The 14,073-nt window shown below is 42.8% G+C and overlaps 1 protein-coding gene across 1 annotated transcript in view; it reads left to right on the top strand.

Annotated features, from left to right (window-relative positions):
* LOC138371622 (trichohyalin-like) overlaps positions 1 to 12,671 on the top strand; it is a 47,237-nt gene extending 34,566 nt beyond the window's left edge. The window contains exons 4-5 of the mRNA XM_069336592.1: positions 5,355 to 5,488; positions 12,409 to 12,671. Of these exons, the coding sequence (XP_069192693.1) occupies positions 5,355 to 5,488; positions 12,409 to 12,671 (397 nt within the window). The remainder of the gene's footprint in view (positions 1 to 5,354; positions 5,489 to 12,408) is intronic.
* The last annotated feature ends 1,402 nt before the right edge of the window (positions 12,672 to 14,073 follow it).

Below are 14,073 nucleotides of genomic sequence, written 5' to 3'. Positions count from 1 at the left end.
CAGGAAACTGTGCCTTGCGACACTAGAAAGAAGAAGGGAGAGGGGGGACATGATAGGAACGTATAAAATACTCAAAAGGATTGACAGAGTGGACATAGACGAAATGTTCACACGAAATAGTAACACAACGAGGGGACATGGATGGAAGCTTGAAACTCAGATGAGTCACGGAGATGTTAGGAAGTTTTCTTTTAGCGTGAGAGTAGTGGGAAAATGGAATGCACTTCAGGAACAGGTTGTGGAAGCAAATACTATTCATAATTTTAAAACCAGGTATGACAGGAGTCATTGCTGTAAACAACCGATGCTCGAAAGGCGGGATCCAAGAGTCAATGCTCGATCCTGCAGGCACAACTAGGTGAGTGTACATCTAGGTGAGTACACACACACACACACACACACACACACACACACACACACACACACACACACACACACACACACACACACGAGTCACTGTGAGGGGTGAGGTCTCAGATTGGCGAGACGTTACAAGTGGAGTCCCGCAGGGGTCAGTCCTTGGACCTAAACTGTTTCTGATATATGTAAATGATCTCCCAGAGGGTGTAGAATCGTTTCTCTCAATGTTTGCTGATGATGCAAAACTTATGAGGAGGATTGAAACAGTAGATGATAGTAGGTGGCTACAAGATGACCTAGACAGACTGAGTGAATGGTCCAACAAATGACTGTTGAAGTTCAGAACATCAGAACAGCGTTCAGGAACCTGTGTAAGGAATCATTCAGAATCTTGTACACCACATATGTAAGACCAATCCTGGAGTATGTGGCCCCAGCATGGAGCCCGTACCTTGTCAAGCACAAGACGAAGCTGGAAAAAGTCCAAAGGTATGCCACTAGACTAGTCTCAGAAGTAAGAGGCATGAGTTACTAGGAAAGCCTGCGGGAAATGCACCTTACGACCATGGATGACAGAAGAGTAAGGGGGAGACATTATCACAACCTACAAAATCCTCAGGGGAATCGACCGGGTAAACAAAGATGAACTATTCAACACTGGTGGTACGCGAACAAGGGGACACAGATGGAAACTGAGTACCCACATGAGCCACAGGGACATTAGAAGGAACTTTTTCAGTGTCAGAGTAGTTAACGGATGGAATGCATTAGGAAGTGATGTGATGGAGGTTGACTCCATACACAGTTTCAAATGTGGATATGATAGAGCCCAGTAGTCTCAGGAACCTGTACACCAGTTGATTGACAGTTGAGAGGCGGGACCAAAGAGCCAAAGCTTAACCCCCGCAAGCACAAATAGGTGATTACAAATAGGTGAGTACTACGGGTTGAGTGGACAGCGCTTGAGACTCGTAATTGTGGAAACCGGGATTCGATTCCCGGTTGGTGGAAACAAATGGGCAGTTTCTTTCACCCTGATGCACCTGTTCATTTAGCAGTAATTAGGTTCCTGGGAGTTAGACAGCTGCTACGGGCTGCTTCCTGTGTGTGTGTGTGTGTGTGTGTGTGTGTGTGTGTGTGTGTGTGTGTGTGTGTGTGTGTGTGTGTGTGTGTGTGTGTGTGTGTGTGTGTGTGTGTGTGTGGGGGGGGGGGGGGGGGGGATGTGTGAAAAAAAGCACAAAAAAACACTGTTGATTGATTGACAGTTGAGAGGCGAGCCGAAAGAGCCAAAGCTCAACCCTCGGAAGCACAACTAGGTGAGTGCATCAATATTAATATGTATTTCTGAGACATAATTCCATATAAATGTCTTTCTTAGTCCAAAATTTCATGTTAGGAGGATCGTGTCGACGATCTCATTACCATCAAATTTTTAATATTGTGGAAGGAAAACTCACAAGAGATTCGCCTCATTACCTCATTCTTTTTCTCATGTTTCTTGTCACCACTTCGGGTGACTGTTTATTTTTCTAATCAAATCCGTTCTTCCCCTATTCTTCCTGTTCCTTCTTGCCGGTTTGTTGTGTCAAGTTCACGCCCTTCCACACCAACCCACTCCTCACCTCTCACCTTCTCACACCCACCCACACTCTCCCATACCCACCCACGCTCTCCCATACCCACCCACACTCTCCCATACCCACCCACGCTCTCCCATACCCACCCACACTCTCCCATACCCACCCACACTCTCCCATACCCACCCACACTCTCCCACACCGTCCTTCACCCATTTCTGTTCCGTTCTCCAACATTGTTTCAATCTAGTCACCTCTTTTTTCTCTTTGCACCTTTCTAAATTCACTGTCAGCTCTCCTTTTCCTGTTGCCTCTCACCACCCTTCCCTCTTCCCCCTCACACATGCACGGTCCGTTCCTTTCCCTCCCCCTCGAGTCTATTCCACGTTCACCCGTCCTGCTCTATTCCTCCTACAATCCCTCTCCCTCCCACCACTCCCCTCACTCGATGCAGGTGCCATTGCAACAGCCAGAACACAAGGAGGCTTTTGTTTCAGGCTCATTTTTAAAGTTTCAACTGGAGAGAGGAACTCATCTTGCCGGAGAGAGGTTGGGCTGATTGATGTGCAACTTGGCCCAACTCTCTCTCTCTCTCTCTCTCTCTCTCTCTCTCTCTCTCTCTCTCTCTCTCTCTCTCTCTCTCTCTCTCTCTCTCTCTCTCTCTCTCTCTCTCTCTCTCTCTCTCTCTCTCTCTCTCTCTTTCTCTCTCTCTTTCTCTCTCTCTTTCTCTCTCTCTTTCTCTCTCTCTTTCTCTCTCTCCCTCTCTCTCTCTCTCTCTCTCTCTCTCTCTCTCTCTCTCTCTCTCTCTCTCTTTTTTTTTTTTTTTTTTTTTTTTTTTTTTTTTTTTTTTTTTTTTTTTTTTTTTTTTAAACTAAGACTAGGATTCATAAGGGATGCCTAATAACATACCTATTGAAACTGCAAGCAAGAGCTGTTATCCTACCTCAGCTCATCTGAAGCCTACACCTAGAAACTCATTTATTACATAAGAGTATACTTTGAAACTAACACAATGGGAACTATCATATATTTAACTTATGTAAGCTAAGTTGAAACCTACTCCTAGATGCCCATTTATTTCATGAGCCTGGAATTATTTGCTTTAGAAGGAATAGCCTTTATTCATTAAAAAACATTAAGTAACAATCATATAAGGAACAGGATGAGCTTGTAGCCAGCTGTGTGCCAGAGTCTTCATGTGAACAGTTGACCTGATCTCCCGTGTATCAATCTGTTGAGCGAACAAGTTCCAGATGCGAGTAAGTCTCGGAAGGAATGAACGCTGATGGAGTGATGTTCTTGAGAATGGCACTTCCAGCATGAGACTGTTGAAGGTTGAGAGCCTAGTGTTACGAGTGGGAACTACTGGTACTCCACGGAGTTGGGCCAAGTGCGGAACTTTAAGGATGTTGGCCTTGTACATAACAGTAAGACCAACAACGTCCCGACGGTGTTGCAGGCTCTGATGTTCAGACCGTTCCCACCTGACTTGGTCAAGACTAGAGATAAGCCTTCTAGCCCGTCTCTCCACTTTGTCCAACAGTCTGACGAAAGATGGGGGGCAGGCAATCCAGGAAAGGGGTGCATACTCAAGATGGGAACGAACTTGAGCTTCATATAAGGTTTTGCATCCCTTGCTGTCAAGAAGATATGAGATGCGCCGTAGTGCTGTAAGTTTCCTGGCTGCCTTTTTAGCTAAGTTTACCACATGGCTCTTCATTGTCATTGAAGAGTCGAACTTCATTCCCAAGATGTCAAATTCTTCTGTGAACTCTAGGGATTTGCCACCTCTCTCTCTCTTTCCCTCTCTCTCTCTATCTCTCTCTCTCTCTCTCTCTCTCTCTCTCGCATATATATTTATGTATTTGTATTATTATTTTGAAAAAGGGGAAATGCAGTGATTATAGAACTATGGATTTCAAGGCCTTATTTTAGTCAGTGCATTTATTTTAGCTTCAGGTTATGACGCCAGGCCCCTGGGAGGGTTTAAGGTTTTTTACATTTTTAGGTATATTTAGGTTTATTTTTGATGCGGTGCGAATATTGCCTGAGAACAACACCACATACTATATATATATATATATATATATATATATATATATATATATATATATATATATATATATATATATATATATATATATATCATATTTGAAATGAAAGGTATTTCGAACACAGAGACAATATAGGACAATCATAGATACCCAGAGAGGCGCCACTGCCTTAGAAAGGCACCGTGAGAACGCAAGCAGCCAGAAGCAATAGCCTGAGTGAACACGCGAGCTGAGTCAAGCCGGAAGCTGCAAGAACAAAAAAGGGAACAAAATTTGAACACTTACAGAAGCAGTTACAAGACGGAAACAGAAGATTAAAGAAAAAATCGAACAGTAGTACAGACGATATAACTTACCAAATTGAACTTCATGAGCAAATTGTTAAATTGAAATAGAAAGAAACTACATAGGTATCGGTTATAATAGAACACAGATATAGATATTAAAGACAGAAAACGGATCAGAGTTCTGGGTAGACTAAGGCATCGGTTGTGGGATAAAGCAAGAATATCGAAATAAATTACAGCGTTGTGAGGACATATGAAACACAACAAGACGACACCCAACAACTAATGTAGGGAAGACAATGAAACTTAGCTAATGCACTCAACGGAATTTCAACATATAAGAAAATATACTTGCATGAAAGAACTCTATCTTGAAAAGTCTTTGGTTAATAGTAAGTCTATTACAGCAATGCCTAATGAAGACGGATTCAATTAAGTTTTTTTCAAAGAACTATTGTTGTAAGTAATGCATCTGGCTGAGTCCTAGTTGATATGTAAGTTGGTAAATTTGACGTGCAGGAATAATGCAATCGATTCCTCCCGAATTCTGATATATAAGTTATGTTGTACAAGTCATTTTGGATCGATGTAAAGGAATTCACAATCCTTCCATTGGACTAAATACACACGTCCTGTAAAGTAAGTTGGAGAATTCTTAATAAAAAAGAGTTTTTATAATTAAACATTTCATGTAAATCACATAGTTTGAGGGTCTTGACAATTTTTTTAAATTCAGAAAAAAATGGTAAACACTATTCATTTTTTTAGGGTGAATTTTCTCATAATTGATGTTACAATATGTATATTGTGTTTTGCTACGAAAAGCCTTCAAAAAACGTATTAGATAGCAAAGTTTGAACCCGACAGAATCAATATTTTCATCCAAGAAATCGAAATTAGAAATTCGAAGACCTCTGAGATTCATAGATGAGAAGTAGATTGTTTTATCACAACATCTGTGGCAGATAAATAATGAACATATAATATATTGTTTGTACGCATTTTGTAAACATTATACATAAGGGTTTATTTTTATATGCCTTTCTTAGTCAATATAAATAATTATATTGTTGTAGGTACTCGTCAACTCAGTCCGTCCTTGTCAACACAGCCTGTGTTGATAAGGACGGCCTGCTGTATCAAATGGTTCCCTTGGGTCGAGAATCACAGCGGCGCCGCTGTCATGGGGGAGCGTGTTCCGAAATTGGGGGTAAGAAAGGTTATTTGGTCATTATGGGATCGTCTCTCTCACGGACCGGTCGACGTACACACCGGAGCGTGGGTGACGGTGTCACTTCTTGCCACGCATCACTGGCTAGGCGGGTGCTGGTGTCTACTCACCTAGTTGTGTACTTGCAGGGTCGAGCATTTGCTCTTAAGCCCCGCCTTTCGGCTGTCAGAAGGTCAATGCAGTAACCGGTTTTGTTGTTTTCATCCGGTTTTCTTAAAATATTTACATAAATAAAGAAATAAATAAATATATGTATATATATGCAAACAAGCCTGAATGGTCCCCAGGACTATATACAACTGAAAACTCACACCCCAGAAGTGACTCGAACCCATACTCCCACAACTGGTATGTACAGGGACGCCTTAATCCGCTTGACCATCACGACCGGACATAAGGAAGTGATAGCCGAGGCTATATGAACCACTTCCCCGCCGGCACTCGGATGGTAATCTTGGGCATAGCATTTTATCAAATCACCTCATTCTTTGGGGCACACGTGAGGAACACAAATGCAAACAAGCCTGAATGGTCCCCAGGACTATATACAACTGAAAACTCACACCCCAGAAGTGACTCGAACCCATACTCCCACAACTGGTATGTACAGGGACGCCTTAATCCGCTTGACCATCACGACCGGACATAAGGAAGTGATAGCCGAGGCTATATGAACCACTTCCCCGCCGGCACTCGGATGGTAATCTTGGGCATAGCATTTTATCAAATCACCTCATTCTTTGGGGCACACGTGAGGAACACAAATGCAAACAAGCCTGAATGGTCCCCAGGACTATATACAACTGAAAACTCACACCCCAGAAGTGACTCGAACCCATACTCCCACAACTGGTATGTACAGGGACGCCTTAATCCGCTTGACCATCACGACCGGACATAAGGAAGTGATAGCCGAGGCTATATGAACCACTTCCCCGCCGGCACTCGGATGGTAATCTTGGGCATAGCATTTTATCAAATCACCTCATTCTTTGGGGCACACGTGAGGAACACAAATGCAAACAAGCCTGAATGGTCCCCAGGACTATATACAACTGAAAACTCACACCCCAGAAGTGACTCGAACCCATACTCCCACAACTGGTATGTACAGGGACGCCTTAATCCGCTTGACCATCACGACCGGACATAAGGAAGTGATAGCCGAGGCTATATGAACCAATTCCCCGCCGGCACTCGGATGGTAATCTTGGGCATAGCATTTTATCAAATCACCTCATTCTTTGGGGCACACGTGAGGAACACAAATGCAAACAAGCCTGAATGGTCCCCAGGACTATATACAACTGAAAACTCACACCCCAGAAGTAACTCGAACCCATACTCCCACAACTGGTATGTACAGGGACGCCTTAATCCGCTTGACCATCACGACCGGACATAAGGAAGTGATAGCCGAGGCTATATGAACCACTTCCCCGCCGGCACTCGGATGGTAATCTTGGGCATAGCATTTTATCAAATCACCTCATTCTTTGGGGCACACGTGAGGAACACAAATGCAAACAAGCCTGAATGGTCCCCAGGACTATATACAACTGAAAACTCACACCCCAGAAGTGACTCGAACCCATACTCCCACAACTGGTATGTACAGGGACGCCTTAATCCGCTTGACCATCACGACCGGACATAAGGAAGTGATAGCCGAGGCTATATGAACCACTTCCCCGCCGGCACTCGGATGGTAATCTTGGGCATAGCATTTTATCAAATCACCTCATTCTTTGGGGCACACGTGAGGAACACAAATGCAAACAAGCCTGAATGGTCCCCAGGACTATATACAACTGAAAACTCACACCCCAGAAGTGACTCGAACCCATACTCCCACAACTGGTATGTACAGGGACGCCTTAATCCGCTTGACCATCACGACCGGACATAAGGAAGTGATAGCCGAGGCTATATGAACCACTTCCCCGCCGGCACTCGGATGGTAATCTTGGGCATAGCATTTTATCAAATCACCTCATTCTTTGGGGCACACGTGAGGAACACAAATGCAAACAAGCCTGAATGGTCCCCAGGACTATATACAACTGAAAACTCACACCCCAGAAGTGACTCGAACCCATACTCCCACAACTGGTATGTACAGGGACGCCTTAATCCGCTTGACCATCACGACCGGACATAAGGAAGTGATAGCCGAGGCTATATGAACCACTTCCCCGCCGGCACTCGGATGGTAATCTTGGGCATAGCATTTTATCAAATCACCTCATTCTTTGGGGCACACGTGAGGAACACAAATGCAAACAAGCCTGAATGGTCCCCAGGACTATATACAACTGAAAACTCACACCCCAGAAGTGACTCGAACCCCTACTCCCACAACTGGTATGTACAGGGACGCCTTAATCCGCTTGACCATCACGACCGGACATAAGGAAGTGATAGCCGAGGCTATATGAACCACTTCCCCGCCGGCACTCGGATGGTAATCTTGGGCATAGCATTTTATCAAATCACCTCATTCTTTGGGGCACACGTGAGGAACACAAATGCAAACAAGCCTGAATGGTCCCCAGGACTATATACAACTGAAAACTCAAACCCCAGAAGTGACTCGAACCCATACTCCCACAACTGGTATGTACAGGGACGCCTTAATCCGCTTGACCATCACGACCTGACATAAGGAAGTGATAGCCGAGGCTATATGAACCACTTCCCCGCCGGCACTCGGATGGTAATCTTGGGCATAGCATTTTATCAAATCACCTCATTCTTTGGGGCACACGTGAGGAACACAAATGCAAACAAGCCTGAATGGTCCCCAGGACTATATACAACTGAAAACTCACACCCCAGAAGTGACTCGAACCCATACTCCCACAACTGGTATGTACAGGGACGCCTTAATCCGCTTGACCATCACGACCGGACATAAGGAAGTGATAGCCGAGGCTATATGAACCACTTCCCCGCCGGCACTCGGATGGTAATCTTGGGCATAGCATTTTATCAAATCACCTCATTCTTTGGGGCACACGTGAGGAACACGTGTTCCTCACGTGTGAGGAACGTATAGGTTAGGTTAGGTTAGGTAGCCGAAAAAGTTAGGTTAGGTTAGGTTAGGTAGGTTAGGTAGTCGAAAAACAATTAATTCATGAAAACTTGGCTTATTAGGCAAATCGGGCCTTGCATAGTAGGCTGAGAAGTGCGTTCTGGCTACTAGGTACGACATATATATATATATATATATATATATATATATATATATATATATATATATATATATATATATATATATATATATATATATATATAAATATATATGTCGTACCTAGTAGCCAGAACGCACTTCTCAGCCTACAATGCAAGGCCCGATTTGCCTAATAAGCCAAGTTTTCCTGAATTAATATATTTTCTCTAAATTTTTTTCTTATGAAATGATAAAGCTACCCATTTCATATGTATGAGGCCAATTTACTTTTATTGGAGTTAAAATTAACGTAGATATATGACCGAACCTAACCAACCCTACCTAACCTAACCTAACCTACCTTTATAGGTTAGGTTTGGTTAGGTAGCCGAAAACGTTAGGTTAGGTTAGATTAGGTAGGTTAGGTAGTCGAAAAACAATTAATTCATGAAAACTTGGCTTATTAGGCAAATCGGGCCTTGCATAGTAGGCTGAGAAGTGCGTTCTGGCTACTAGGTACGACATATATATATATATATATATATATATATATATATATATATATATATATATATATAAATATATATGTCGTACCTAATAGCCAGAACGCACTTCTCAGCCTACTATGCAGGGCCCGATTTGCCTAATAAGCCAAGTTTTCATGAATTATTATATTTTCTCAATTTTTTTTCTTATGAAATGATAAAGCTACCCATTTCATTATATATGAGGTCAATTTTTTTTTATTGGAGTTAAAATTAACATAGATATATGACCGAACCTAACCATCACTACCTAACCTAACCTAACCTATCTCTAACGGTTAGGTTAGATTAGGTAGCCGAAAATGTTAGGTTAGGTTAGGTTAGGTAGGTTAGGTTGTCGATAAAACATTAATTCATGAAAACTTGGCTTATTAGTCAAATCGGGCCTTGCATAGTAGGCTAAGAAATGCGTTCTGGCTATTAGGTACGACATATATATATATATATATATATATATATATATATATATATATATATATATATATATATATATATATATATATATATATATATATATATATATATATGATTTATATATAAGCCAATTCGGTGCAAAAGACTTGCACCGAATTGGCTTCGACAACTTTGCCATTTAATTAAACCGAACCCCTGTGTGTGTGTGTGTGTGTGTGTGTGTGTGTGTGTGTGTGTGTGTGTGTGTGTGTGTGTGTGTGTGTGTGTGTGTGTGTGTGTGTGTGTGTGTGTGTATGTGTGTGTGTGTGTGTGTGTGTGTGTGTGTGTGTGTGTGTGTGTGTGTGTGTATGTGTGTGTGTGTGTGTGTGTGTGTGTGTTTGTCTATATGCGTATTTAGTCGTTAAAATAAAAAAATTTTTAAGACAATTGAAATGTGAAGCTAAAAACATGAAATATAAACGAAGACTAAAATGTCCAATAATTTAATAGTTTTTATTTCATTCGTAATACCTGATATAAATTTTATTTGCATATATGGATGAGATTTATAGGATTTAATGTGTTGCGAATATTGTTTGTAACTATTTTTGTGTATAGTGCAAGAATCGTTTTTGGAGGGATGTCTACTTAAAGGTGACGTCTACTACTGATGTCCACTACTAGTATCTATTACGTCACTGATGGTCAAAGCCGCGTTTTCTGCTTGAAAACGACGATCATTGTTTGAACAACACACACTGATCCATATTGGGTTGATTAGTTTGCGTGTAAGGCATGGCGTATGATATTGTTTGGATTAGTTCGTGTGGTAAACGACACACCGTACAATAATGGGTGGATTAGTTCATGTGGTAAACGACACACCGTACAATAATGGGTGGATTAGTTCATGTGGTAAACGACACACCGTACAATAATGGGTGGATTAGTTCATGTGGTAAACGACACACCGTACAATAATGGGTGGATTAGTTCGTGTGGTAAACGACACACCGTACAATAATGGGTGGATTAGTTCGTGTGGTAAACGACACACCGTACAATAATGGGTGGATTAGTTCATGTGGTAAACGACACACCGTACAATAATGGGTGGATTAGTTCATGTGGTAAACGACACACCGTACAATAATGGGTGGATTAGTTCCTGGGGTAAACGACACACCGTACAATAATGGGTGGATTAGTTCGTGTGGTAAACGACACACCGTACAATAATGGGTGGATTAGTTCGTGTGGTAAACGACACACCGTACAATAATGGGTGGATTAGTTCATGTGGTAAACGACACACCGTACAATAATGGGTGGATTAGTTCATGTGGTAAACGACACACCGTACAATAATGGGTGGATTAGTTCCTGGGGTAAACGACACACCGTACAATAATGGGTGGATTAGTTCCTGGGGTAAACGACACACCGTACAATAATGGGTGGATTAGTTCCTGGGGTAAACGACACACCGTACAATAATGGGTGGATTAGTTCCTGGGGTAAACGACACACCGTACAATAATGGGTGGATTAGTTCATGTGGTAAACAACACACCGTACAATAATGGGTGGATTAGTTCCTGGGGTAGACGACACACCGTACAATAATGGGTGGATTAGTTCATGTGGTAAACGACACACCGTACAATAATGGGTGGATTAGTTCCTGGGGTAAACGACACACCGTACAATAATGGGTGGATTAGTTCCTGGGGTAAACGACACACCGTACAATAATGGGTGGATTAGTTCCTGGGGTAAACAACACACCGTACAATAATGGGTGGATTAGTTTGCGGGTAAACGACACACCGTACAATAATGGGTGGATTAGTTTGCGGGTAAACGACACACCGTACAATAATGGGCGAATTAGACTGCGGGTGCCAAATCTGTCTTGAAGGAGTAATCTAGAAGGAAACCAAGAAAGTCAAATGAAAGAATGAAAGCAGTCAGTGAGTGACGGCCCCAGCAGCTCCAAAGTGACAATCGTGAGACCAACACTTGAGTTAAACAATCGCAGCTAAAGAACACCACAATAAAGTATATTGGCCCATACGAGGCAGCTCCTATTGATATCCATCCAAACTCATTCATATATATGTATGTGGTATAACCTACACTTGAAACAATCCCGCGATCCCACCTCTTGCAATGTTATCACGAGAAATTGTTCTATAATCATTTTTGGAAACTGGTTTGATAACAACCCTGTTTTCAAATCAGCATTTACCCCCCCCAAAAAAAATCCCGTTCACGATATCTATCATAAACTAATAGGGGGTCACTTGTTATACAATTTCTAGTTATCAACTTTTAAAAGCGGATTATGAAACAGGAGTACAATTTTTTTTTTTTTTACAAATTTACAAAAACAAATTTGTTTTGACGAAGGTCCCTGTCAGGGAAATTTAAGGCTTCATCTAGAGTATATATATTGTGTGTCTCACCCCCCCCCCCTTATCTGTCGACCTTATTTATATAATCAGCATACAGCCAACAAGGGGTCGAACAAACCCTCAGACTTGCTCATCCAAGCTGCAGCCGACCCGAAATAAGCATTCATAAAGTTTAACGCACTTTGTAATCGTAAAGATACTTAAACAAAATAAACACTGTTTTACATTCTAATTTCGTGAAAAGTTACTCCCTGGCCTTCCTTCATGACCCAGCAGAATGAAGAATAATAATGATTAATTAATTATATTATTATAATAATAATTATTGTTGCAATTTATAATTATTACTCTTCCTTCTGCTTGGTCTTGAAGGAGGCCGGTCTCGGGTAAAGGAGGACTGTGACAATCTTTGTCTGGAACCCGTAGGTGCGGGGCTCCGACGTCCACCTCCCGAGGCTCGTGCGGCCCAGACTCTGCTTCAGGAGGCTGGGGTCGTTCTTGACCTTGATCGGGTGGTCCTTCTCCGGCCCCGACCACAGCGGTCTCCGGGTTTGGAGTCCCTGTGCCTTCCTTCACCAACTTCGAGGAAACCTCCGGAGCTGGAGCCCCTTCAACTTCGTTCTGACAGTTCTTGAACGGTGTTGGAATCTATCGTATTGGCGCTTGCCTTTCCATTGGAGGCTTTCGGTCCCGCGGAGAAGGGGGACCTGCTGCATGGGTGACAACTTCTCCTCTATATCAACCTACCCTGGCTCTGCGCCCTGTAGAGGCCACTCCAGACCGACAACCAGAGCGCAACTCCATAGTCTCCTGAGACTGAGGGATGCCTACTAGCCCATTACTTAGCAAATATTTATATTTGCAGTACACGGGGTAAACATTTACACAGGTGGACTCAAACAGAGGAAGAACACGAAACGATCTCGGAAAAACGATAGAAGGTAATCAGCTGTGAGGCGTGTGTAGTGTTCGTCATTCATAAACACGAGCGGCTGTTGGCTTAACGAGCATTTGGCCATTGTTTATGGTGCTGGGCTGGGAATTTACTACCTCAACATACTACCAGAGTTTTCTATCTTTCTTTCGCTAAAGAATGAACATCTTGAACTCCATAGCGAAGCCACTCGCTTGGCTCTAATTGCTAAAAGTGATTTTTTAAATCAAGTTTTGTCAGGTCTTTGGATAAGGTCGAGGAGGACCTGTGGCTAGAGGTCAAGCAGCCGATTCTTGTCAATAGATTGACGTCCCCAAATGTTTTGTATTAGTTTTCCCGCTGTTAAACCGTGGGACGTCGTCGTCCCGCGGGACGTCGAAGTCTTCACGGGAAGTCAATAAACGGTATAGTTGATCTTTACTTACTCAACGATTTATGTGAGGCAAACATCGCTATAGCTGTCATCCTCTGCTACAGCTGTCAACCACTGACACAGATGCGTCAACCTACAACTGTGTCATCCATCGCTCCCAGTTGTCATCCACGGCTACAACTGAGTCATCCAACTCTTCAGCCATTCCCTCTCGGGTAAATTCACCCGTTTGCTACTCAAAAATACATCAAAATCTTTTCTCTAGCAGATATATATTCAAAACAAATGTATCAGAAGAACAAGACCAAATAAATACACGAGAAGAACAGGCCAAGATAGGTAAACGAAGTGAAGAAATAGGACCAAATAAGAGGGAGAGGGATGTGTGAGAAGGGCAGCCGAGCGCCGTGTCCCAGACCTGATCGATGGATGGTGGTCAGGTTTCCTTTCCTTGCCAGAGGTCTCCCTATTTACCTATTCATCCCACACCCTTTTCTCTGACTGTCTGTCTGACTGTCTGTCTGACTGTCTGTCTGTCTGTCTGTCTCTCTCTCTCTCTCTCTCTCTCTCTCTCTCTCTCTCTCTCTCTCTCTCTCTCTCTCTCTCTCTCTCTCTCTCTCTCTCTCTCTCTCTCTCTCTCTTTCTTAGTGCTCACAATTCTATGGAGGCAGTGGAGCATCTTACCCAGCAAGGATATGATAGAATTGTTATGGAAATACCGGAGGGGAAC

The sequence above is a fragment of the Procambarus clarkii genome, chromosome 4 (genome assembly GCF_040958095.1).
Source record: "Procambarus clarkii isolate CNS0578487 chromosome 4, FALCON_Pclarkii_2.0, whole genome shotgun sequence".
Classification (NCBI taxonomy): domain Eukaryota; kingdom Metazoa; phylum Arthropoda; class Malacostraca; order Decapoda; family Cambaridae; genus Procambarus; species Procambarus clarkii.
This window is presented reverse-complemented; position numbering and strand designations above follow the sequence as displayed.